The sequence below is a fragment of the Meles meles genome, chromosome 21 (assembly GCF_922984935.1).
Source record: "Meles meles chromosome 21, mMelMel3.1 paternal haplotype, whole genome shotgun sequence".
In the NCBI taxonomy this organism is placed as follows: Eukaryota; Metazoa; Chordata; class Mammalia; order Carnivora; family Mustelidae; genus Meles; species Meles meles.
In genome coordinates, this window is record NC_060086.1 from 16,594,256 (window position 1) to 16,618,238 (window position 23,983).

General features: G+C 62.0%; 1 protein-coding gene across 5 annotated transcripts; it reads left to right on the plus strand.

The window, feature by feature from the left end:
- Window positions 1-3,040: 3,040 nt before the first annotated feature.
- PDGFA (platelet derived growth factor subunit A) lies at window positions 3,041-22,759 on the plus strand. Of its 5 annotated transcripts, XM_045993412.1 has the most exons (7): window positions 3,757-4,786; window positions 6,261-6,357; window positions 10,755-10,859; window positions 12,939-13,126; window positions 19,284-19,410; window positions 19,796-19,864; window positions 21,571-22,759. In XM_045993412.1, the coding sequence occupies exons 1-6, from the start codon at window positions 4,724-4,726 to the stop codon at window positions 19,849-19,851; spliced, it is 636 nt and encodes a 211-aa protein (XP_045849368.1). In that variant the 5' UTR covers window positions 3,757-4,723; the 3' UTR covers window positions 19,852-19,864; window positions 21,571-22,759. The 5 variants fall into 5 exon arrangements, with proteins under 5 accessions (XP_045849370.1, XP_045849367.1, XP_045849369.1 ...); XM_045993411.1 differs by lacking the exons at window positions 19,796-19,864; window positions 21,571-22,759 and adding an exon at window positions 3,116-3,254 and having other exon boundaries at window positions 4,657-4,786; window positions 19,284-19,779; XM_045993413.1 differs by lacking the exons at window positions 19,796-19,864; window positions 21,571-22,759 and adding an exon at window positions 3,726-3,744 and having other exon boundaries at window positions 4,657-4,786; window positions 19,284-19,779.
- Window positions 22,760-23,983: the final 1,224 nt, after the last annotated feature.

A 23,983-nucleotide genomic window follows, 5' to 3' on the forward strand; every position in this document is an offset into this window, starting at 1 on the left:
TGCGTGTGGGTGGGAGGGAGTGTCGCTGGCTGTGGGAAGGGTGGTTGGCCTTCTTTTCCAGAGAGAACTGAGACAAGGCAGTCTAAGAACAAACACATACCAAGGCAGAGGGCAGCCAGGACTGGGGTGTGCCCCTCTTGTCCTGCACATTGGGCCTGGGGACCGAGAGGGATGTGCTCTAGTCCTGGTGCCTGTGCTGCTGGGGGACCCAGTGTCGTTCATGCTCCCATGAACAAACTCCCATTTGTGCCTCGGGACAAACGCCCCCTGAGGACTTCTGCTTCGGTGTATTAACAGGGTTTGCACAGAGGAGCCCGTGCCATCAGAGCTGACCGCGGGGGGGCCGCGCCTCTCCTCGGCCCTGGCGCTGTGGCAAATGGCCTGGCTTCTGGGCCCCTACATGTTCCCATCTGTAACGTGGGGAGAAGTGGGAGAGACCCAATGCTCGGTGTCTGTGTGCATGAAATGAAATCATGCCAGACCGGAGAGGTTCAGTGGGTGTCGGCCAGGACTCCTGTGGGGGGAACAACATCAGAGCGATGAGGGAGCAGGCAGACATAGGCACATTTGCAGTGAGGTGGGCTTAGGGGGACGTGCACCCCCAAGGTGCTTAATAATGGCAGATGCCCCTCCTGCAGGCCCCCTACTTGGCTCTGCGGAATGGCCAAGGCCCTTCCCACTGCTCCCGGCCTCGGGGTCATGGGCAGTGCCGGCAGGCCACCAGCAAGGGGCGGACGCCCAACCAGTCACCCCTGTCGCATGGCAGCCCGCTCTCCTCTCCGCCTCTTTGGAGCACCTGACTCACTTTAATTATGGGCCTGCAGGCACGTCGGGGTGCGCCAGAGACGCCCAAGATAGCCCGGAAGCACCGGCTCCGGGGGCGACCGGACATCCCAGCCCTCCGCCAGGTGCACCGTCCCCTCCCGCCAGCACCTCCCCACCCTGGAGATCTCCGCGGAGCCCCTACTTCCGCGCGGGACCCTCTGGCTGGCCTCCCGGACAGTGCCCGGGCTGGGGGTCAGAATAGCCTAGGGGCGGTGCCCCGGGCAGGTCTCCCTCCTGCTTGTGGGCCCAAGCCTCTGCTGGGGCCTGGGTGGGGATGCCCGCTCCCACGCACTCGGCATGGCCGCCCACGCCTCCTCCGAATCCCATGTATATTCAACCTCATTATCAAATATTTGCAATGAACCGTGCGAACCGCCTAATAGCGGCTGGAAGTGAAACTGGATCCCGGGCGGAAGGAGCACGAGACCACGCCTGCCCGGCAAGGATCAGGGACAGCAGCGCTGGGCAGGTGCAGTAGCCTCCGGGCTCACGGTCCCCGCTCCAGGGGGAGGATCCGAAACCCACCTCCTCACCCGGCCACCCTTTCCTGAGGGCAGGGTGTCGGGAGGAACCAGGGCCGGGGAGGGAGCCCATCCGTGAGGGTTCTCATCTAAGTTGGTGACCTCTTGGTCAAGTCGGTTCTACCGTCTCCATGTCCAGTTCTTGGAAACTGGGTTTCTGAGCCTAATTCTGCTGGTTTCTTCCGGGGATCAGGGGAGGCTGGGGCTCGTGGGGCTGGGGGTCCTTGTCCCACCCCAGCTGGAGCATGCACCGTGTCCTAAGTCCCCTCCAGAGGCGGCTGATGGTGCAGTTTGTCACCCTCCCGCGGCCGCTGTTGTCTGGTCGCTATGACGACTTGTCGAGGTTTTATTTTTAATAGCCGCCGGCGATTAGAGAGGGCCGCCAGAGCGAGGGCTGCGGGCACTGCCCGCCCCCCGCCGTGGCTCTCTAGTGGGGGGGGGTGGGATGCACCTAGGCGTCGCCCTAGGTGCCCTTGCTTCCCTGCCCTGGAGCTGGCCTGACTGCTGTGGCAGGCTCCCCCTTAACTCCCCTGCTGGCAGCAAACTCCAGCTGGGCACCCCTAGAGGCCGGGGAGAAGGGGCGCACAGGTGGCGGGGTGGGGATTGGAAGGACCCATGCCAAAACACAAGTCGGCCTTCCCTCCTTCATTCCTGTACCCACTGTGGAGCCCAGTCCTTTAACCCTGAAGGCATGTCCTCAGGTCCCTCTGCCCCAGGGGAGACTAAGGCTCAACCAGACCTGAGGCAGTCTCGTCGGGTTGCAGAGGCGAAGGCTCGGATGGAGTCCAGCCTCAGTCCTGGTGATGCGTGTTCCGCTGCCTTCCCCAAACCGGCCAGGGTGTCCCCTTCCAAAATCACAGAAGGTTCCACCTGGATGCACAAGAACTGGCCCTCATGTGCTTCTAAACGGCCCCAAGGTTTCCCTGGTTCTGCCTTATCTTCCTTCACCCTTGTCACCCTCAACACTCGGAGATTGGGCTTGGTGGTGGGTGGTCTTGTGAGGCTGCTGCCTGGGGATGGCAGGGGCTCTGGGAGGCTGCAGGGGTGTGAAAGCCTGTGGAAGGACACCAGGAGACCCCTGCCTTCTGGGAGTGGCAGAAGAGGTCCCACCTCCCCCTCCCCAGGTATTAGGGGGAAAGCGAGCACCCCCCTAAGCGCCCTCCCGACTTTGCCTTTGAAATGCAGGAGCCCGCCGAGCCAGGATGACAGACTGCCCGCGGGGCTACGCCTTTACTGCCTTTGTCTGGCGGGAGGGCTGCGGAGGCAGGGCGCAGGCCTAATCCACAGGATGGGGTCGAAGGGGGCGGAGGCCTGGAGCGGGAGGAATTCCCGGCTGCCGTCCAACCTCCCACCCGCCCGGGAGTCTCCGAGCCTTCGGGGCCTCGCCGTCTAGCTGTGGGGTCGCAAGGCCGGTCTTCCCTCCTAGCCCTGCTTCCAGGCTCGGCTGGCCCCTCGAGGGACCCGCTGGTCCGATCCCACCTGCCGTAGGCGGACAGGATCTGCCTAGCTCGGGTGCACCTGCCCTTTGGTGGCCGGGGAGTGGTCCAGCCGCCTCAGGCCTCGGCCTCCGGCGCGCTGCTCCCCCGAATCGCGCTCGGTGCGGCGCCGCGGCCGGAGGTGGCGCTCTGTGCGCCCGGCGGATCCCGGCGTGGGAGGCTCCGACTCCGGGGGTTCCTCGCGAGCAGCTCCTTTCTCTTCCTTCCCTTCCGCCCCCTCGAGTTCCCGGCTCAGGCCGCAGCCCAGGCTTCTCCGAGGGAGTGGGGACGCGGGGTCCCAGGGTGGGGACCAGGCACGCTGCAACCCCCTCCTCCGACCTGGGCGCTCTCCCATCTCGGAATGCGGGTGGAAGTTCCTCACTCAGGCGCCCCAGGCATCGGATTCTGGGCGGGGGCGCGTGGCAGCCGCCAGGTGAGTGCCCCAGACGCGCCCCTAGACCCGCCCCACCTCTCACCAGAAACTCACTCCCCCTCCTTTTATGGAGACGGGGAGGCCGGGGCCCTGGATCCTAACGGTGGAAAGAGGCCCGAGCGCCGGGGCGGGGGGCCGGAGGCGGGGGCAGGTTCGCTTTTGCCCTTTTTGGCGTAGCAGCTCTGGGCGCTGCCCTCTGCCGCCGCTGGGGCCCGAGGGAGGCTAGCCGGCGACGGCGGCTCTTCTGCGGCGGCCTCCTCCCCTCCCCGTCCGGTGCCGCAGGATTGCAGCTGCCACTGGAGGGTGGGCAAGCTCAAGGGAGGGGCGCGCGGGGAGCCCGCCGGGCGAGCCGAGCCCCGCGGCTGTGCTCGCAGCCAGGCGCGGGGCTTTGATGGATCTCACTGCCTGCGTGAGCGCCACTGTGTGCTCACTCCAGCGGCGGCGGCGGCCGGGCTCTGCCCGGCCCGTGCGGCCCCCGCGCGCTTCCGAGGTGCGGGTCCCGGGCCCGGAATCCGGGGGAGGCGAGGGGGAGGGGGCGGGGGAGGGGCGCGGCGGCGGCGGCGCTATAACCCCCTCCTCGCCGCCGGCCGGCTCCACACGCGCGCCCTGCGGAGCCCGCACAACTCCAGCGAGCCGGGCCTGCCCGCGCCGCCTCCTCCTCCTCCTCTCCCCGGCGGCGGCTCCGTTTCGGCCCTGCACCCGCCCTCAGGCCGGCGCGGCGAGGCCCCAGGCGGGCGGCGGCTGCCAGGCGGCGCGGCCGCGGGCGCTGCCCGGCTCCGGCCGGCGGAGGGCGGAGCGCGGCGCCAGAGCCGAGGGCACGCCGCGGAGGGGCGCACGCAGGCCGCCGGGCCGCGCCGTGCTGGGCCGCGCCGTGCCCGGCCGGGCGGCGGCAGCGAGAGGAGGCCGGAGGCGAGCGCGGGGCCGGCGGTGGGCGCGCAGGGCCGCCCGCAGCCCGCAGGGAGAGCGCGAGCCCGCGGCCGGGGCCCGGCCGGGCGTCCAGACAGGTGATGGGTGGTGCGGCGGCGGCGGCTCCAGCCTCGCTCCGGGGTCCCTCTCGGGGCTGACGCCCGCAAATATGCAGAATTACCGGCCGGGTCGCTCCTAAAGCCAGCGCCGGGGAGCAAGCGCGGCGGCGGCCAGCACCGGGAACGCACCAAGGAAGAGGCCCAGCCCCCGCCCTCCGCCCCTTCCGTCCCCACCCCCTACCCGGCGGCCCAGGAGGCTCCCGGCGCGGCGGGCGCGGCGAGCGCGCACTCCCTGCTCCTCCTCCTCCTCGCTGGCGCTGCCTGCCTCTCCGCACTCGCTGCTCGCGCCGGGCGCGCTCCGCCGGCTCCCTGCTCTCCGCGCCACCCTCCTCCGGGCCGCGCTCCCTGAGGGATGGTACTGAATTTCGCCGCCACAGGAGCCCGGCTGGAGCGCCCGCCCCGCGGCCTCGCCTCCCCGCCGAGCCGCCAGCGCCTCGGGACGCGATGAGGACCTGGGCTTGCCTCCTACTCCTCGGCTGCGGATATCTCGCCCATGCCCTGGCCGAGGTGGGTGCCACCCCCGCGCCCCGTCCCCTCTCCGACTCCCCCGGCGCACGCCCCCTGCAACCACCCGCGGGCCGGGGCGCCTCGGGCTCTGGGGTTCTGCAGAGCGCGTTTTGATTTCTGCTAGGGTGGTCGGATTTTTTGATTTTTTCAAACTGGGTTTTATTTTCTGCCATGCCGAAGTCTATCTGGTGAGTTTCCAGCGTGTTGCGTCGCTCTGTCGTGGAGGGACGGAGTGGCGCGGGGTGGACGAGTGGGGAGAAACTTCGGGGGGTGCGGGCTCCTTTCCGGGGAGGGGGGCCCGGGGCGCGGCGGACAATGCAGTATCGGGGTGCAGGGAGCGCGGAAAGGGGTGTGTGTGTGACCTGGCGGAACCAGGGAGGGGAGAAGAGGGGCGGATAAACAGGGCGGCTGCGGCGGAAGCCCCCGGCAGGCAGGGTGGGCGGTGCGGGTCCGCAGTCCCCAGGTCCCTGCTCTTGAGCCCGACAGGGCGGCGGGGCCGGCGCAGTCCCGCCCGCCCAGGGCCTGCTTACAGGTGGCTGAGCGAGACGAGCCGGGGCCGGGCGAGGCGCCCGCGTCCTACCACCGCGGGCGTTCCCCCCGCCCCCACCCCCATGTCGAATTCCGAATCCCCGGGAGCTCTGCTGTGATGAATGACTTTTCTGCAGCCCCCGTCGTGGGAACTTAGTGCCTGAGACCCCTCCCTCCCACACCCACACCCACACAGCGACCCCCGACTCCCTCTAAAAATTTGGAGAGTGGGGAGAGCCCAGGAGGTCGGGGTGGTCTGGGCAGGAACAGGGAGCTGTGAAAGGTGGGGATTTAACCCCCCCGTTGCCGGGCAGCCTCTCCCAGCCATCGGCTGGATTTGGGGCGCCTTGGGCGGTGCTAGGACCGCAGCCTGGTCAGAGCGGGTGGGGCGCGCGTGTGAACGAGTGAGTGCGTGCGCGCGCGCGTTTTTGCGACAGAGACCCTCGACCCCACAGGTTCGGCTCGGGATTCCGGGGTGTGAAATTTAAGCCCCTGGCTAGATTAAAGTGTTAAGGCTGCCGTGACTTTAGTCGCCGATCCGTGACGCATTTCAACTTGATCTTTCTGGATGTCGATTTCACTATTAAATCAGAAACTCCTCGGCCCCCTCGCTGCAGCTAGACCTCCTGTAACTGACACCGGGGGCGTTGGGGCCGGGGTGCCGGGCTTTTGTTTGCAAATTTAAAGGTGGGGGGGGCTTGCTTTCTTCAAAGGCGGACCTGGATGGGGGCCGGGAATTTGGGGTCGCACCCCGTCCCCTCCCCCCGCCCCCCTCCCCGCGTCTGACTTCAGGGCCCCGGACAGGGGTCGGAGGGCCGGGGAGCTGGGAGGGCCCGGGACTTGGGGCCGAGCCACCGCGGCTGGGGGACCCGGCCCTCTCCGCTCTCGGGGGCGAGGGCGCGAGCCGGCCCGGCGGCGGGCGCTGACCGTGTGGCTCTGCTTGCAGGACGCCGAGATCCCCCGCGAGGTGATTGAGAGGCTGGCGTACAGTCAGATCCACAGCATCCGGGACCTCCAGCGACTCCTGGAGATAGACTCCGTAGGTAAATCGCGCCCCTTCCCTCGGCGCGCGGGGCGGGTGTGCGGGGTGTGCGCCCCGCGCCGCCTCCAGCGCTCGGGCCGGCCGGGCGCCGCGCAGGAGCGCACCGAAAGGTCAGAATCCAATCCCGGGCCATAAAAGCCCAGGCGGATGAGTCAGGAGTTTCTCTTCCAGTCCCCACTTTCTCTCCCGGCGGCGCCGCGAGCTGCTTGCTCGCCCGGGGATTGTTTTGCATTTAAGGAAAATGCCGCGCGTGTCACACAAAGTTCAGCAGCGCAAGGGCGCTGGCGCCCGGGCCAGGTGTGCGGGCCTCGGGCCTGCCCTTGTGGGGCCGGGAGAAGCGGCTGAGCGGGCTGGGGCTTGGGCGCAGAGCCCTGGACGCACGCCCCGCGGGCAGGCACGCGCGGGAGGAGCTGCCCCCGGCGGGGGCGGCTTTGTCATTGCCGTGAGCTGGTGGCCCGCTCCCGCGGCAGCTCGGCCTTTGTGGTTGCAGGAGTCCCGTGCCTTTCTCTTTTTCACAGGCCCATAAAGAGGCGCATCTTGGACACATCTGGTGTCTGGGGACTATTTTGGGGCTCACCGTCAGGCTCTGGAGTCTAGCCACTTTAGAAGAGAGTTTATTTGTAAAGGCATAGTTTTGAACCTCATTGGTGTCAGTGAGAGAGTTGGAGGGGCTGGATGGATGGGGAAAGGTCACCAGGGACCCAGGCTGTTGTTGGTGGGGTGGGGGCGGTGGTGTGGGCGGGGAGGGTGCCTTTTCCTAGAGGGCAGGGATTCTGGCCCACATCCTTGCAGTGTCCTGCTCCAAGTTAGTACTTGGTGGGGCAACACCCGTGTGAGGGTTAGTTACAGAAACACCTCTTATTAATGTCTGGTTAAAAAGAGGCCCCAAATGGGCTTGTCAGATGGAAGGCTGAAGGTAGTAGAGGTCGGTTGGAACAATTCTTAGTGAAGATTTCGCTCTCACTGCAGACTACCCTCAAAGAGGGGGGTGTGGGGGGGAATTAAGTAAAATCACATGGTCTAGTCATTTGGAAATTTGTACCTAATTATGGCGGTGGAGAGGCCTGAACTATTTTCATTTCATGCCAAAACCATTTGCTAGCAAGGCCGATGGTTTCTGTAGTTTCATGACCCAGGAAATCCTTTGGCTGATTCTTATCAGGAAGGGGGTAGAATTTCACTTGGAGATCAGAGTTGGGCCAGGGGGGATTTTGGTCTGGTTCCTTGATGTGTAACCCTGGGGAGAAGGATTTGGCTTTGGTTAGCTGAGGAAAACACTCGCCTACATTCTGCTGGTCCCTGGCGGATCTGTGAAAGTGGGGAGGCTGCCTCCCCAAGAAGATTCGGGCCTTTTTTTCTTTTTTGGCTTGCTGGAGCAAGGCCGGTGCAGGGCTGGGGCCTCTCTGTGGGATGGCTTTGGGATGCCACCGGGAAATGGGCCATTCACTTTCTGTTGGGGCCATTCTTATTCTGGTCTCTGCCGTCCCCCCCCCCTCCATTAACACTTTTTGCATTGCAGCTTGGTGGGTTATGCTGATGGCATTCCTGACCTGGGGGCCTTTGGGCCCAGAGCCTCTTTGGGAGGGTCCAAACTGAAAAGGCGGGTCGCCTCAGCCAGTTCCCTGGCTGGTTTCAAATTGCCCCCTTATAAAAATCCCTGGGTGTTCCCCTTCTGCCCTCCACCCCCACCCCTGCCTTCCACCTTCTGTCACATGGTTTGGGGTCTGACTGGCTAGGAGGATTCTGGGGTAGGACTCCTCATGCCTAGGAAACTGGGGTGCGAACAGAGGGCGTTTTCTAGGATCACCTTAACTCCCTGGGTTTCACCCTAGGAGGCGCTTTGTGACACAGATCCCAACGTGGGTGTCCATCCTGGTCTGGCACCCTCCTGCAGACCGGGAAGTTGTGAGCCAGGGCAGGGCATGGCCCAGTTTCTGGCCGGAGCCCGGAGCTGCCATTGGGTGCTCCCAGAGCTTGAGTTGCTCTCTTTCTCACAACACCCGTTCCTGCCCCAAGCTGGAGCAGATCTTGCTGCTGTGGGGGTCAGTTACCTGAGGACTAATCTGCTCTCCAGGCCCTGGACCCCTCCTACGACGAGGTCCAGCTGGAGGTCTCTGTGGGATCCCTGAGAAAGGAGCTGGGGTGTGGAGAAACCCATTTGGTAGTCCACGGGTGAACCAGCCCCTTCAGGTTGGTGTTTTTTTGGGTGTAGAGCTAACCAGGCCTGGGAAGCAGACTTTTTCTCCCAGGCCTTCTCCCTCCTGGCGGGGCCTTGTGATGGACTCTGGATGGGACAGCAGGCAGCCGCATCCTCATTTTATAGATGAAGCTGGAGGCGATGGGGTTCTTCTTCCAGGAGCAGTGAGAACAGCATGGAGCTGGAGAGTTCCCAGAGTTCGCATGGAGTTTGGGGGCAGCTGACTTTGCACGCAGGGCTTTTGGGTGGAGAGACAGCAAGTGGTCTCTGAATGACCAGTGGCTGGAGTTTGGGACTTGTGCGTTGAGTGTGTTGAGAAATCAGCCATCGAGCAGTGAGACAGCCCGGAGCTTTGTTCTCTGAGTAGCCTGGCCTGGTGCCCATGCGGTGGGGTCCCTGAGGGACAGACACATGAATTTCCCCATCTTGGGCCATTAGTGCTCCCCCCAGGACTCAAGGCAGGACTACTGGTCCCCGTCTTGAGCTGTCACTTGGACACTTGTGCGTGCAAGACAAAAGGGAGACCCCCTTGATTAACTGTCCTGAGCCTTGTTCTGGCAGGGTCTTCTTTGCTAAGTCACTGCTGGGTCATTTCTCAAGTGGTGTCAGGCTGAAGGCCACTCCCCCATCAGTGTGGACAGCGACCACCCATCTTGATCGGGGGCCAGGGGAGGGCTCTTGTCTTGCAAGCCGTCCGCCCACTGGTTTGGGTTTCAGGGCTGTGGTCTCCTCTCTCCATCCAGGCGAGTGGCTGGAATGGGGCTCCCGGCCCCCTCCTGAGGTCCTGTCCTTGTTCCTCAGACGCATCAGGATTGAGTCACCCGTGGAGCCAGGACACCTGGCTTTCAGGTGGCTAGGAAGATGGTGGCCGATGAGACATTTTCTCCCGGAGGCCAAGGATGGGCCAGCTGCTCTTTGGTTTGAGGATGGCAAGATGGCCACCACCAGGACGTGACTCATGTTACTTTTTGGTGAAAAAATGCTTCTTGTAACAGTTGGTTGATGGGAAATTCTTACTGCATGAATAGTTGTGTTCTGATCTTATTTTGGGTCTCAGAAAAATTAGTGGCAGTGGAACATTGAGTCATTTGAAGTGAGAACTTGGGTTCTTCCCAGACTCTAGTTTTCTGAAAAGACGCATCTTTTGCTGTTTGCACCTTTTGCCTGGTTTTCGGTTGGCATTTTAAGGGAGCAGCGGTTTTGGATTTGCTGGTTTGTGGACAGTCGCTGAGGCCCCGGTGGGCCGGGCACCCAGCGGGGGGAAGCCACTTGCCTTCTCAGGGAAGGGACAGCAGGACATGGGGGAGGTCTGCACAGCTGTGGGGACTTGCTTCTCAGGAACTGGTGCCCCTGCTGATCTACTGGGGAGCCAGGGATGGAGGGGGAAGTAGAAGGAGAGCCCGCAGCTGGGCATGGGGCCAAAGCAGGGAGGCCTGGGGTGATCCGCCTCATCCGGGCGGGTAGGTCCTGGTGGCAGGTGGTGGGACTGTGTGTCCCTTCTAGGAATCTGAGAGACCTGGGACTCTAGGCTGCCCAGGAGGAGCTCTGGGGCCGGCGAAGTCAATGTACCAGGCACTGCTACAGGCCTGGGGATTGGGGGCCAGTTCTGACGTTGACCCTGGGACCGTGGGTCTGCTACCGGCTGCTTGGCCCCCTCTGCTAGGCACCAGGATTCCTGGCCCGTTATTCCTCCACCTGCATTTCCTGTAGCCTCTTGAGTGGACTAACTCCAGGAACAAGCAGAGTCTGGCTGTCGGCCCAATTGGGCCTCGAAGGTTAGGGTGCTCCATGGTTTAGTAAGAAGAGAGACAAAGAGAGAGATGCACACACATCAGGGAAGCCACGGCAGCCACATCTGCTGCCCCTTCTGGGCCGTCCCCGTGGGCCTGGCTGGGAGCAGCGGGCCTGGTCGTTCTGGGTCTTAACAACGAGGACGGTAGGCCCTCACCAGGGGAGATCACCTGCCCCTTCTGCACGAGTCGCATGGGTCCACCGCAGAGCACAGCAGGGGTGCCACGTTTGGGGGCCCTCCGTGTCGGCTTCCCAGAGGTTGGCAGGAGATTTTTGGCACGTGGGAGTGGTGGCTCTCCTAGGGGATCCCATCTGTCTCTGGGAAGCAGGTAGGCAGCGCCGCTGGACAGGCCCCCGGGGCACACCCTGATGTGGGCCCGCTGGTCACCGTTTCCTCTTTCTACCTGCAGGGGCTGAGGATGCTCTGGAAACGAGTGTGAGAGCCCACGCAGGCCGGGCCCCCAAGCATGCACCTGAGCAGCGGCCCGTGCCCATCCGGAGGAAGAGAAGCATTGGTGAGCCCTGGGCCTGCCACGGCGAGGGGAGGGTGCATGGGGGATCTGGGGGACTCTCCCCACTGGGCCTTCAGTGAAGCAAAACAAAGGCCCAGCCTGCACAGGGGCCCTAGCGCCTTCAGCCCTGGCCTCCCGCTGTCTCTCTGGAGGCCTCCCTCCTGCCCCGGCCCGTCTGTTGCCTGCCGCAGCCTGGCCTGGGCCAGGAGTTTCCAGGAGAGGGGAGCCGTCATAAATTCCTTAAGTGCCCGGTCTTGTCGGGGCCTGTTCTGGAGGAGGACTTGCTGCAAACGTGGTCGCGTTTCCTTTCCAGTCTGGAGCGCGTGGCCTGGCAGGCGGCTGCGGCACAGGCCACCAGCAGATGCCCCTGCCCCCCACCCCACTCGCTGGGCACGGGTTTGGGGGGTGTTTGCGTCCTGTCCCCTAGCAGAGCACCCCATGTCCGTCTGGCCTCTCAAGGCTGTGGGCGTTTGCGGGTGGCTCAGTTCTGAGAAAGATCTTGGCCTGCACTTTGCTGTCCTGGGAGCGAGCAGGGTCAGGGAGTGTGACTCCCCCTGCCCTGAGTCCCATGCCACCTGGGGGTCCCTCCTCCATTCCCCCCACACTGCTGTTCCCTGCCTCAGAGCCTAGATTCCTCCCAGGACGTAGATTTAGTAGCTTCTGGCCTGGGGTGCAGCATGTGGGCGAGGGTTCCTCCTGAAGGCAGGTGGGCCCACCCAGATGATGTTTGTTTTAGGCTTCCCGTTCTCCAGACCCGTGTCACAGGTGAGGGTGCTCCAGCAGGCCTGTCTTGTTCCAGATGGGGAGCCCCGGACTGTCTCCCTGGCTCCATCCTCGGCCTCACTGGGCCAGGGCCCCCAGGCCCCTCACAGCCGGTGGGCACTGGGCTGCTTGCCGTGGGCAGAGCCCTTTCCCCATACTGGGGTGGCCAGATTTCCAGTGCCCAGCCTTCCGTGTTGGCAGGCCTGCTCTTAGAGACCCAGCGCTCCCCCTCTCCAGGTGCTTCCAGGCCACTGGGGAGGAGGATGCAAGGCCCCTCAGTCCCTTGGGCTCTCAGGATTCTTCTGGCCCTGCTGGGGGGGACAGGCAAGGAAGAGGCGGGCACTTGTCCCTGGTGTTGGGGCAGAGGCAGGCCCCTGTTGTCCTGCAATTGCATTTCAGGCTCTTCCACTTGTCTGCAGGGGACGGGGCCCTGTCCTGCTTGGTGCTGGCTGTGGGGGTTGTGTCGGGCCCTCTGTGGGTTCTGGGGTCCTGCCTGCCTGCCCAGGCTCACCAGCCCTGTATTACTCAAGGCCCAGTGGCCCTGGGGGCTGGTGTGGATTCATAGAGCAGCATGTGGGGAGGAAGGTGCACGTGCTGGGGTCCCCAGGTGGACGTCTCATTGAGCAGTGGTGCCCTGGCCTCTTCTGCGTTTGGGGCTTCGGGTCAGACAGATGGGTCTGTGCCGAGGAGCACAGAGCGGAATGTAGAGCCCGTCCCTCCTCTTTTGGTGACCTTTAGTGAGCAGGTTTGTGGCTTGTGGGCTGGGGAGGTGGACCTGAGTCCCGTGTCCTGCGTCCCCTGCCCACCTCGGGTGTCCTGCCTTCCTGGGCCTGGCCTGGGGGCTGTGGCAGCTGCTGGGGCTGGGCCCTGATTGTTCCAGTGGCTGTGGGGCCCATTGCCCTCTCGCTCTTGGGGTCCCATCCTCGGCTTCCCTGTTTCTCCCCATTGTCCACTAGCCCTGGGAGCTCCCTAACCATCTGTGCAGAGACTCCCCCGCCCCGACCCACCCCGTCAGCTCCGGGTCTCTCCCTACCCCCTGCAGGCCGCGTCAGGCTTTCTTGTTCACGTGGCCCCCTCTGCCAGCAGCGCCCTTCCCTTGGAGCCTCCCTGCCTGGTCCTCACTGCTGCTGCTCCTTGGGCCAGCCCGAATACACGCTGTTGGGGGCCCAGTGTGTGGGCCCTAGGGCGGCCTGATGTGCCGCAGGGATGCGGCCACATGGGGACACGCCCCCTTCAGGCCTTCTGGTTGGGGGGGGTGGTGCTGGGCTCCTGTGGGCCACGGGGCATGGCCCGGCCTTCACCGTGGCTCTTGCTCTGCAGAGGAAGCCATCCCCGCGGTCTGCAAGACCAGGACCGTCATTTATGAGATACCTCGGAGCCAGGTCGACCCCACGTCCGCCAACTTCCTGATCTGGCCGCCGTGTGTGGAGGTGAAGCGCTGTGCGGGCTGCTGCAACACCAGCAGCGTCAAGTGTCAGCCCTCCCGCGTCCATCACCGCAGCGTCAAGGTGAGCCGGCCCGCCCCGGGGTGCCCGCCAGGCCCGGGCACACAGCAGGGTGCTGGAAGAGCCGGGACCCGGGGCTGGGCCGGCTGCGGGGGAGGGGGGGTAAGCGTGTGGTTCCCTTCCCCCTGTCTCCCCGTGAGGCGACATCGCGGACCGACCTCAGGACACGGGCCATGGCGCATGGCAAGAGGGGCGCGGAGTCCTCTCAGCCTTTCCCCAGCAGCACACGGGAAGCAGGGCCTGCCACATTGAGCCTCCGTTCCTTATCTGTAGGTCAGGGAGGGCACCCCGCTCTGCTGTGGGGTGGGTGTCCGTGGACTCCTGCTAAGCACCCTCCTGGGGGTACCTCAGTCCTGGGGGCTGGGCCTGCAAAGCCACCCCCTCCCCTTGTTCTGGGAAGCTGTGCTCTGCTTGGAGACCCAGACTCTCAGGATAGGCGCTAGGTTGGCCGTCTTTGCTGTAGTCCCTGGGTGCTGGCACACAGCTGGGCGCTTGCCCTAGAGCCCTGTCCCGGGGCAGGGTGTTGGCCCTGGAGACTTCCAGGTCACGTTCAGATTACCTGTGCGGGGACTCCTTGTTCTTCCTGCCTTAATCCTTGCGGGAAATCGGCCTTTTCAGGTTGCCCTGGGCTGCCACACTGGGGTCTTGGCCAGACGGTGGTGTTTTGGCCCAGTGGCTGAAGGGGTTCCTGGGGCATGGGTCTGTTCCTCTCTGGTCTGACTTGCCCCATCTGTGAAATGGGTCTGAATCATGGTGACGTGCTATCTCAGGCTGTGCAGGTCCCATGTGGGTCCCGGGGCAGCTGGGCCCCCGTTTGGAGGGGAGCTATTCTGCTTCCAAAAGGATAGCACCAGAGTGTCTTGGTCTCTCTGATGTGTGGCTAGGTTGCAGAGTCCCGGGTGTTCCTAGTCTAGGGGAGGGGGCTGCCATCCTTGGAAGCTGGCTTTGGGAAGGCTGTGGTCCCACGTAAACCTGGGTTGTAGATTTGGGCAGTGCAACACCTACCGAGTGGCAGTGGCCTGCCCACTCAGCCAAGCCTCCAGTGGCCAGTGCCTCCGTGTTCCCCAGATTCTGGAGGTGCATCAGAAGCCGTTCCTCAACTGGAGATTCAGAGCCTGTGGGCCCACTGCCAGTGCGGGGCCCCTGGATGTGAGCCCCTGGCCCCAGAGTGAAGTGTAGGGGAGACTTTCTTACTTACGGACCATGGAGCTGGCTGGAACACTTGTTTTTCACGTGAGAAGGCACGTCAGGCCCATAACTGGGGCTCCGCCTGACCTCCGGGGACTTGGTCCTTGAGCACCTGGGGCATTGAGTAAGCAAATTCCACAGTTTGCCACGCTGTGCTCTCCACGGCGGAGGCTCCCAATGGCCTGGTGCACTTGCCTGGGCACTGGCTCCAGTCTTGGCAGGGCCCCCAGCCGGCATGGGGCCCAGCTCTGCACCCTTTGTTAAAGGGGGAAACAGGCCCAAGGGGATGGGGCTGTACATTCCGCACCAAGACTTGTCCCCTGCTGCCTGCTGTGGGACCCCTTGGGTCTCCATGTCCTTGCTTGTGGGATGTTGTGAGGGGGTCTCGTGAGCCCTGAGAACCCAGACACCTGAGATCTTTTCTTGCCGGGAGTGGGGGTGCTGGAGCTCCGCATGACAGTCCCACACATGGGCGCTGGGCGTAGGGTTGCCCTTTGGGCATCCAGCTAGTCTCTCGGAGATACAGAGGTGCTGGAGTGAAGTGGGGCTCCCTGCCCTATGGGCTCCTGCCTCCCCTGGGTAAGGACTGGGGCGTGTCTGGTCCTGGTGTGGGCTGTGATCCCCTCCTCCCAGCCCACCCTGAGTGGGCAGGCGTGTGGGCATCAGGGGCTGCTTCCTGGGAGGGGCCCCCGTCGGCCTTGGGCACAGGCCTGGAGGACTCAGTGTGCTCAGCCAGGGCTCCCCGCACAGGCCTTCGTCTGCTTGGACGGGGTTGCGGTCTGCCCAAGGGGATGGACGGGCTGAGTCCTGCAGCTGGAGCCTGGTGGCCTGCTTCCATGTCCGGCCCTGCCCTTCTCGGACCCCTTCCTCTTTCTCCCTCAGGGAAGACAGCTCCTTCTCCCTGCCCACCCATCAGAGGGTTGGCAGGAAAACATCCGGCCCCAGACACTGGGGGTTTTGGCCGAGAAGGGACAAAAGGTCAGTGAAAACAGGAGGTCCATTGTGGAGGGCGGCCTGGTCCCCTCGGCTGTCCAGGAAGCTGTGGCCACTGCATCAGGGTGAGGCGGAGTGTGCTGGTGGGCCTGGCGGAGTTCTGCGCCGAGTGTCTGTGAGGGGTGCTGGGGCCACCGGGGGCCCCTGTGGCTCCCTGTGGCTGGGCAGGTGGGAGGTCTTGCCGTGAGCTGACACGTGCCCGTTTTTTTTTGGTTTATGGCCTTTCAATCACGGTTAGAGACACTTACTGGAGCAGGTAAGGGGAGGCTGAGAGCAGCCCCAACACGAGGCCCAGATGGTGACTTGTCTGGTATGCTCCGCTGAAGGCCTCCAGGCCCTGACTGTCAGGACTTACTGGAGTGGATGGTTGCCTCCACTTCATGACCACCAGGGACAGTGACCTGAGGCTTCTAGGCAGGGCCTCTAGCCCTCTCTGATGGTCTTGGGTATGGGCCCTTTGCTCTCTGGGCCTGGGCTCTCATTTGTCTCCTGGGACCTGCCTTCAGGGTGGTCCCCTTGGGGCTGCAGGGACAGCTGCCGTCAGATCTTGGGGAGGGTTGGACATGTTGTCCGGGCTGGGGCCACAACTATGTGTCCCTGTGTCAGCTCACCGTGCTCAGCATTTGGGGTCTGCCTTTAGGGGGCCAAGCGTGCTCCCTGACTGGGGTCCCGGATGAACCAGCTCTTCCTCTCCCCAGGGAATGCTGCCCCCAGACCCTATAGGCAGCTGACCCTGTCCCCTTGACCCCAGGTTCGAGGGCTAGGAGAAGGGGTGGTGTAGACAGCGGGGCCCGAAACTTTGGTCGGGTGGCACCGGCTGGGACTGTGGGGCAGACCTCCAGCCTCTCACACCGTGGTCTTGGAAGTTGGGGGCTCCCATTTTCTTCAGGGCATCCTGTGGGTTTACCCAGAAGCTGGGACCCAGCCCCTGGACTACACGTGGGGCAGCCGGCTGTGGCTCTGTGTCTCCCGACCTCAGGCTTCTGGAAGCTGGGTCTGGGTGTGTCTGCCAAGGAGCCCAGGATGGGCCTCTGAGCCCTGATGGAATGTGCGATCCAGCTCAGGGACCTTGGGGGAAATCAGGGACTCCAGCAGCGTGGATCTCCTGTCCGAGCTGCCTCAATGTTCCCTTCTGGAAAACAAACTGTAATTGGGTCCTTACGGGGTTGCTGTGAGCATTGCAGTGAGTGACACAGAGGTTCAGTAAATGCCGGTGTTTGTCGTGGGCGGTGCTGTGCCCTTGACTCTGGGGTGGTCAGGCCATAACCTGGGGAGGGGGTCCCCAGCAGGGGTGTTGCTCTCCCTGGCCCAGCTTGGGACACCGTGAGTAGCAGGAGCTCAGGGCTTCTGTGCTCGGCATCCCTTGTCTGGAAGGAGTAATGGCATCACTGGATGGCACGCTTGGGTGGCTTTGCCCTGTGAGTGTACAGGTAAGCCAGGCGGCCTCTCCACGGGAAATGGATTGTCCTCTCTATAGGGCGCAGCTCAGATGCCTGGGACACAGACAGAGGGAGAAGGGAGGGAGGGGCGTGGGGACCCTGTTTGGGCTGCAGGATGGGTCTGGGGGCTGAGGCGACAGGAACGAGGGTCCCAAAGACACAAATACCTTGTTCTGGGGACTTGGCTGGTCTAGAGGCTGCTTGGAGAAGTTAATATTCACAATGTGTTCTTGGGGGAAAAATGCAGCTACTTCCTGGCCAGACGGAGGTGGTGGAACGGCTTGGAATCCTCACATACCCAGAAGCAGGTGCAATCATAGATCGTTGTTTGTTTTTCTTTGATAAAAACAGCCCGTCTGCGGAGAAAGTGGGTTCCCAGACTGGAGTGGCTGGTGTTAGGAGTGCTTTGCCAAGGGGATGGTGGGGGGGGGAGTTTCTGGAGCGCCTGCCTTCCCCGCCATGGCTGGTCTGTGGAAAACAAGCCTGCTGCCCTCACCCAGAGCTGGGGTCCAAGTACCCGCTCCCCTAGAGTAAGTAGGTGAGGTACTCGCCTAGCAGAGGTCGTACTGTGCAGAGGGCCAGGCCCCTGCCTGCCCCAGCCTCCCTGTGTCCCCCAACACAGTCCAGTGTGCATGGGGCGCTTGAGTGCTCCGAGCTGGGGGCCGCAGCCTCCGACCTACCGGCTGAGAGGCCCTGGGGCTATGTGGGGGCAGGAGGGGGCTGAGGCCAACCCCAAGTTCTGATGCCCAGAGGGCTGGCACACTGGCCAGGTTCAGGCAGGGGTCCTCTGCCCTCTCAAGAGGCCCACTGAGGTGCACCCCACCCAGTGCCTCGAGGGGAGGTTCACTCTGAGCCCCAGGGGCTGGTTTTGCTAAGCTCAGTGTGCTGAGACAGGGTTTGCTTGTTCCGAACGGAAGGTGGCCCAGTGGCAAGGTCTAGGTGCTTATATACATGTGAAGCCCTGGGGCATAATCCTTGTGCCCATTTTATAGACGGGAAAGTGGAGGCTCTCTGCGCCCATGTCCTGAGGATCTCTCTCTCTCTCTCTCTCTGTGGTCCTGGTCTCCTGGAGTGGTAGGTGCCATGAGGAGCTGACCCGGCCCCGCAGCTGGGGCTGCTCATGCCCGTGGTCCTTTCCTCTACCTCTTCCCTCCTTAGGAAACCTGCCAGGCCTAGCCCCAAACCTGGCCTGGCTGCCACTCCACCTCTGAGCTCACACCTGGCTGTCCTCATTCACACCTGAGGCCACACACCACTTCCCGCGGCTGGCGGGCACCCGGCACCCTTTGCACGGCGGGTTAACCATTAATGTGGCCCAGCAGCTACGGGTGGGTCTGGACAAGTCCTGAGGCCTGCTCACCTGTGGGGGGGCCCATCCTTCTTGCCTAGGGTCCTTCGGCTTCTGGGCTCCAGGCCTCTGTGTTAGAACTCCCCCTCCGACCACCTCCCTTCCCAGGGGCTGGGGGCTTCTGCTCTCCACCAGGGAGCCCCTCACCCCTGCCAGCTCCCTGATGCCTCCACATGCTTGGGGTATAACCTGCGGGGACCCCTTTCTGCTCCCTTTCTGCCTCAGTTTCCCCAGGCAAATGGGGTGGAATGGCTATTCCTGGAGGCCAATCCCAGGACTGCAGCCCAGTGTCAGCACAGATGGGAGCATGGGCTGTGTGCCCAGATCTTCGGGGTCCATGGCAGGGACCAGTGGTGGTCCCACCCCCTCTGGGGACTGAGCTCAGGCTGGGTGCTTGGGAGGGAGCCCCCTGGAGGAAGGCTTGCTTGTCTAGTGTTCTGTATCTCCTTCGTGAGCTGGGATGGAGTGAGCCCACCTTGACTGCGTTCACTGTGAGTGCGGGGTGTGCTTGGATGCCCTGTGCACACATGTGTGAGCATGGAGCTTGTTCTTGGGACAGGACGTGTGTGCACATGCGTGTAATTGTGGAGGGTGGATTGGCGTTCCCATGACAGAGTGAGCCAGTTTCCCAGGCCCGAGCTGGGGTCCGTAGGGCCTTGATTTCTCGGCTGCCTGGGCTTGTACCCATGGGCTGGACACAGCCATATGGCTCCCTGGGAGAGGTGCAGAGAGAGGCAGGTCTGCCGCGTTGTGCCCCCCAATGATTTGGGCCGACAGGTTTGAGCGGACGGGGGAGGCCCAGCTGCAGCGGTCAGTGGCTTGGGGCTAGGCCTGAGACGTCCTGGGACGACGGGCTGGGGTCCCTGCCCATCTTTCTGACAAGGCTGGCATTCCCTCGGCCAAGGGGAGCTGGGGGTGCCGCAGGAAGGCCTCCAGGTGACCGCAGGGGGCCTGGAGCCTGTGGGGTCCCCCTCTGCGGTCCGTCAGGTTCCAGTTAACGTGCCCCAAACCACAAATGCCCACAGTTACTTCTCCTCCTGGCGCTCCTGCCTTTCTGCAGGGAGGAGGTGAGAGGTTGGAGGTCAGAGGTCGGCGTGGGCGGGGTTGAGCACGAATGGCACGTCAGTGTTCCCGGTGTGCCGGGTGTGGGGCGTGGCCACGGTGGTCATGGCGGGGCTGTTGTCTCGGGCAGGTGGCCAAGGTGGAGTATGTCAGGAAGAAGCCAAAGTTAAAGGAAGTGCAGGTGCGGCTGGAGGAGCATCTGGAATGCACGTGCACCACCGGCGGGCCGAACCCGGACCACCGGGAGGAGGAGACGGGTAAGTCCCGCCTTGGCACGGCCCCTCTCTCCCCGTCCCCTCGGCCTCCGCCTTGGCTTACTTGGTGCAGTCCTCGGGGCGCCCGCCAGCTCTGGCGGCGTGCTGGGGGACGCTGGACGTCCCCGCCCCAGTCGGGGTGCCCGGGAACCGCACAGCTGGGGCGGTGCCGGGACACCTCCTGTCCCCGTCCCAGGCGGACTCTGTCCCGAGGCAGCGTGGCGTTCTGACCCGCGGTGTCAGCCCGCTCCAGGGCACCAGGAAGTGTCTCTGTGCCAAAGCTAATCGCGTTTTCTTTCAGAAAGACAAACACCTCAGCTATTTATTGCCTCAGGTCCGCAGCCCTAACCCTTAGGCCCGCTCACCCTCCCTGCCCTTCTGTTAACAGGAAGGCGTAGGGAGTCAGGTAAAAAACGGAAAAGAAAAAGGTTAAAACCCACCTAACGCAGCCAACCAGGTAGGCGCTGTGTGCGGCCGTGCCGTGGTTCTGCGGGGGGAGGTGCCCGGCTGATCACACGGCGAATCCCTCCCGCGGCAGCCAGCTCGCGGCTCTGATTGTTCGGCCCTGATCGGCCTGCAAGCTTCCGGTGTCTGGCTGGGCTGCGGGTCTGCTCGCTCGCGTGTCCTGCTGCTCCCGAGTCCCCGCTCTGGCTTGGGTCTCTTGCGTCAATGGGGGAGGCCCTGGCGTCATGTGAATGGAGTGAGTCGGGTTCCTGAACGACAGTGGGGTAGCTCTGATGTCTATTAGCCGGGATCACCTTGGGCAGGTTACCCGTCCCATTCGACAGATGGAAGACTGAGGCTTACAGGGACGATAGGTGAGGGAATTGGAGACTGCAGGGGTCTTGTCTGGAAATGTTTCGTAGACATGTAGGGCTGTTGACTGCTGTGTTGGAAACTCTCTTTGGCTGCTGGTAACACCAAAACCAACAAGGGCTGGGGTGAGGCAGACATTTAGGAGCAGGTGTGGCGTCTGGGGGCTATCTATCCTCAGAGTTGCTTCATGGCTCAGTATGGCTGCTGAAGCTCCAGAAATCACATCTACACTCCAGGCTGGAAGAGTAAAGTTGGGAGAAGGGCAGAAGAACCCTCTTAGAAAAGTCCCACTCAGTGACTTCTGCTGTGATACCCTGGCCGTCCTTCAGCCTCAAGAGGACCTGGGCAGTGTAGTCTTGTAGAGAGGCATGCTGCTTCCCAGAAGAAAATGGGATTTGGGCAACCACAGTCATGATAAAGGTAGTTTCCAGCCTTCTTGGTCCTTCTTATTGGCCTATGTGTTCTGGAGAGCCTGGTCCTTGCCTCTGGCCACGTGTGAGCCCACGGCATCCCAAACAGGTGATTGGTTGTGGGAGAGATTCTCAGAGATGATGTCTCGGAGCCCAGGTACTGGTTGAGTGACTGCAGAAAGCTGCCAGGTCAGCCGCATTGAGGTTGGTGGGTCTGGTCCATTCCTCTGGGGAGGAAAGGATCCACTAGGGTGGGTTCCTGAAGTGGCCTCAATATAATTTTTTGCCTGTGATTTTTGCTTTCTCTGAGGGTATGGCTCTGGGGATGGTTTTGTGCCTGCATGTGCACCCAGTCTGCACACCATCGATTGGGCTCTGGCCTCTGTGGGCCAGCCGATGACAGAGATGTCAAGTGCATGGGACGTAGAGTCCCTGCTAGCTTGTGAGTGGTACAGGTGATGTGGATGGAGAAGAGCTGTTCTTAGCCCAGAGCTCAGTGTAGATCTGCCTGGTTACCAAGACCCCACCTGTCTGCCTGGCAGCACCCATCCTCAGGGTTGTCTTATGGCCCAAGATGGCTGCCAGAGCTCCAGAAATCACATCAAGCCCTCTGTTGGGGTGGGGGTGGAGAAAGAGCATGAAGAAAAAGGCAAAGAAAGAACCATTCTGGGCCTCAGTTTCCCTCATCTGTACAATGGGAGAATGGGGCTTGTTCTAAGGAATGTTCTGTGAGATCCCAAGAGCCTTGTCCCAGTTCTGGTCAGGATTTTACAGAAAGGGTACTGAGGCATATTTGATTTGGAAAATGCCACAAAGCCCTGAAACCCTGAGATTTGTCTTGGTGTGTGTGTGTGTGTTTCCCTGTAGTCACTATCCCTGCGGCGGCATGCGTGCTCGGCTCCTTGTCAGTGTCCGTCTCTCTCCCCTCTCCCTGCAGATGTGAGGTGAGGATAAGCCAGCAGCCCTTTTCCGGGACACGGATGTACATGGCGTGTTACATTCCTGAACCTACTATGTACGGTGCTCATTGCCAGCGTGCGGTCTTTGTTCTCCTCCGTGAAAAACTGTCTCCATGCACACTCGGGAGAACAAAGAGACAGTATACATTTGTTTAATGTGACATCAAAGCAAGTATTGTAGCACTCGGTGAAACAATAAGAAGCTTCCTTGTCAAAAAAAAAAAAAAGAGAGAGAGAGAGAGAGAGACAGAGCAAACAGAACCACAAAACATGACAAACAAAACTGACTCACAAAAATATCTAAACAGTTGTCGGAATGGAGGGACACCCCGTGGGATGGAAGCGACATGCCTCGGCCGACCGGATTTCTGTCCAGGGTCACAGGTGCTTCTGCCAGGGACACAGCCTGCTTTCTGGAGGACTCCGGGCGGGGGCCGAGGGCCCTGTGGGGCACACGGGAGCAGGGATGTCCCAGAACTGCCACGGGACTTAGAAACACATCTCCTTGCTGTAGTGTTTAAGTCTATACAGAAACCTTCCCGAGAGCCTTAAGTGGATTTTTTTTTTTTACACCATAAAGTGATTATTAAGCTTTCCTTTTTACTCTTTGGCTAGCCTTTTTTTTTTTTTTTTTTTTTTTTTTTTTTAATTATCTCTTGGATGACATTTACACTGATAACACCAGGCTGCTGTAAGTCAGGACAGTGGGACCGTATCTCCCCTCGCAGGATGCGAACAAATGAGATGTATTAAAATAAACATGGTATATCCACCTATGCATCACTTCCTAAATGTTTCTGGCTTTACGTGTTTGTCCCCTGCCCCCACTTTATCTTGCCTTTTAATTTAAGCCATTTCGAGAGAACTATGCGTGAACCAATCGAGTCCGTCCTGGGCTTGCCGCTCCCAGTCCTCGCCTTGGCGAGGTGGCCCTGTGCCAGTGTTTGGACAGAATCTGAATTCTTTATTTTTGGTAAGATGTTACGCTTTACATGTATTCAACAGAAATGTGTGTGTGTGTTGTGTTTTTGTTTTTGTTTTGTAAAGGTGAAGTTTGTATTTTTATCTAATATTACCAGTTTTGTATACCTGAGAGCCTGCTATGTTTTTTTCTTTGAATCAAAAGGAAAAAGAAAAACTCACCAACAAAACCCATACACGTGAAAAGTGCTTTGTGGTCACATTTTTCTAGTTGTGTAACTGAGTCTAGACCCTGTCTCCCGGCCCGGGGCCGTCGCTCGGGGGTACCTTGGGCCACCCCACCACCAGAGCCTGCGCGGCGAGGCCTGCCCTTGGGATTCCGGGATCTGATGGTAGTGGGCCGACAAAGCAGTCCTGCCTGGGTGTGCAGCCTCGTGGAGACGGAGGCCAGGCGCCCACCCGAGCAGCGAAGCAGACGATGGCCTTCATCCGGAAGTGAGTTGACTTCAGTGTCCGTGGGCTGAACCCGGGAAGGCCAGCCGCCCTGTGTCGCCTGTGACCCGCTCTCCCTGCTCCAAACGGAGAGGCTGTGACTGTCACGATCCCTTTGTTGCCTGTGCGGTCTCCGGAGCAAGAGCGAGCATCTCTGGAGTTGGTGTGTTCGTGGGAGAGTTTCTATAAAAGCATTCCTCAGCAGCCCATCTTCACGGTGTGGTTCCTGGTCTGCAGTTCACGCGAAGGGCGGCAGGGGGTAGGGGCTCGAGGGGCGGGCACAGATGGCGGCATCCCCCCAGCTCGTGCTCGGCTGTGTGCGGGCCGTGGAGGCTCCATCCCCCTGCTGAGTGTCTTGCAGCTGCGCTGCTCGGGACATGGGGCGGTGGAGACGTGTGTGATGGTAGGTGGACAACGTGATTTATGGATTTATGTTTCTCCTGAGATGCTGACGGTACGGCCCAGTTTGTTTTCCTTTGCCCAAAGCTGCCTGGTGAAGGACCTGTCTGTCCGTTAGGGTGCTTCTGGGGAGGGGACGGTGCTAGAAGAGGGTTCAGAGCCCTGGGACGTGTGCCTGTTGCCCTGGTCAGGGCCTGTGCTGCTGGGTGGAGCTGGGGCAGGAGGGTGGCCTCCACGCCCAGCCAGGAAGGGGCTGCCGCCCGCCCAGCGGAGGCTGCGGTCGGTCTGTGGCGGGATTGTTTCTGGATTGCAGGCCTACGCGGCCCACAGGCTTTGTTGCGGCTTTGCCCTGCATTCCTGGCATTTCTGCTCCTGCCTGGGCCCCTCCCGGCCTGTCACCCTGGGCTGCACCTGGGTGCGCCCAAGAAGTCAGCGTCTGCTTGGGGCTGGTCCCTCACACTCTTGCAAGCCCTGTGCCCTTGAGCCACAGGCCTCTGTCTGTGCCTCCCGGATACGGTAGGCCGGCACACAATAAGGATTCTGTATTACGTGCACAGGGACCCAGCATGGGCCCCGGGG

What these genes read in the sequence shown, in the direction of transcription:
- PDGFA (XM_045993414.1), top strand. Translation starts at nt 3,183, where the DNA reads ATGCGGGTGGAAGTTCCTCACTCAGGCGCCCCAGGCATCGGATTCTGG. An exon ending in GGGCGCGTGGCAGCCGCCAG is followed by an intron (nt 3,255 to 6,260) that starts GTGAGTGCCCCA and finishes CTCTGCTTGCAG; the next exon opens with GACGCCGAGATCCCCCGCGA. An exon ending in CCTGGAGATAGACTCCGTAG is followed by an intron (nt 6,358 to 10,754) that starts GTAAATCGCGCC and finishes TTCTACCTGCAG; the next exon opens with GGGCTGAGGATGCTCTGGAA.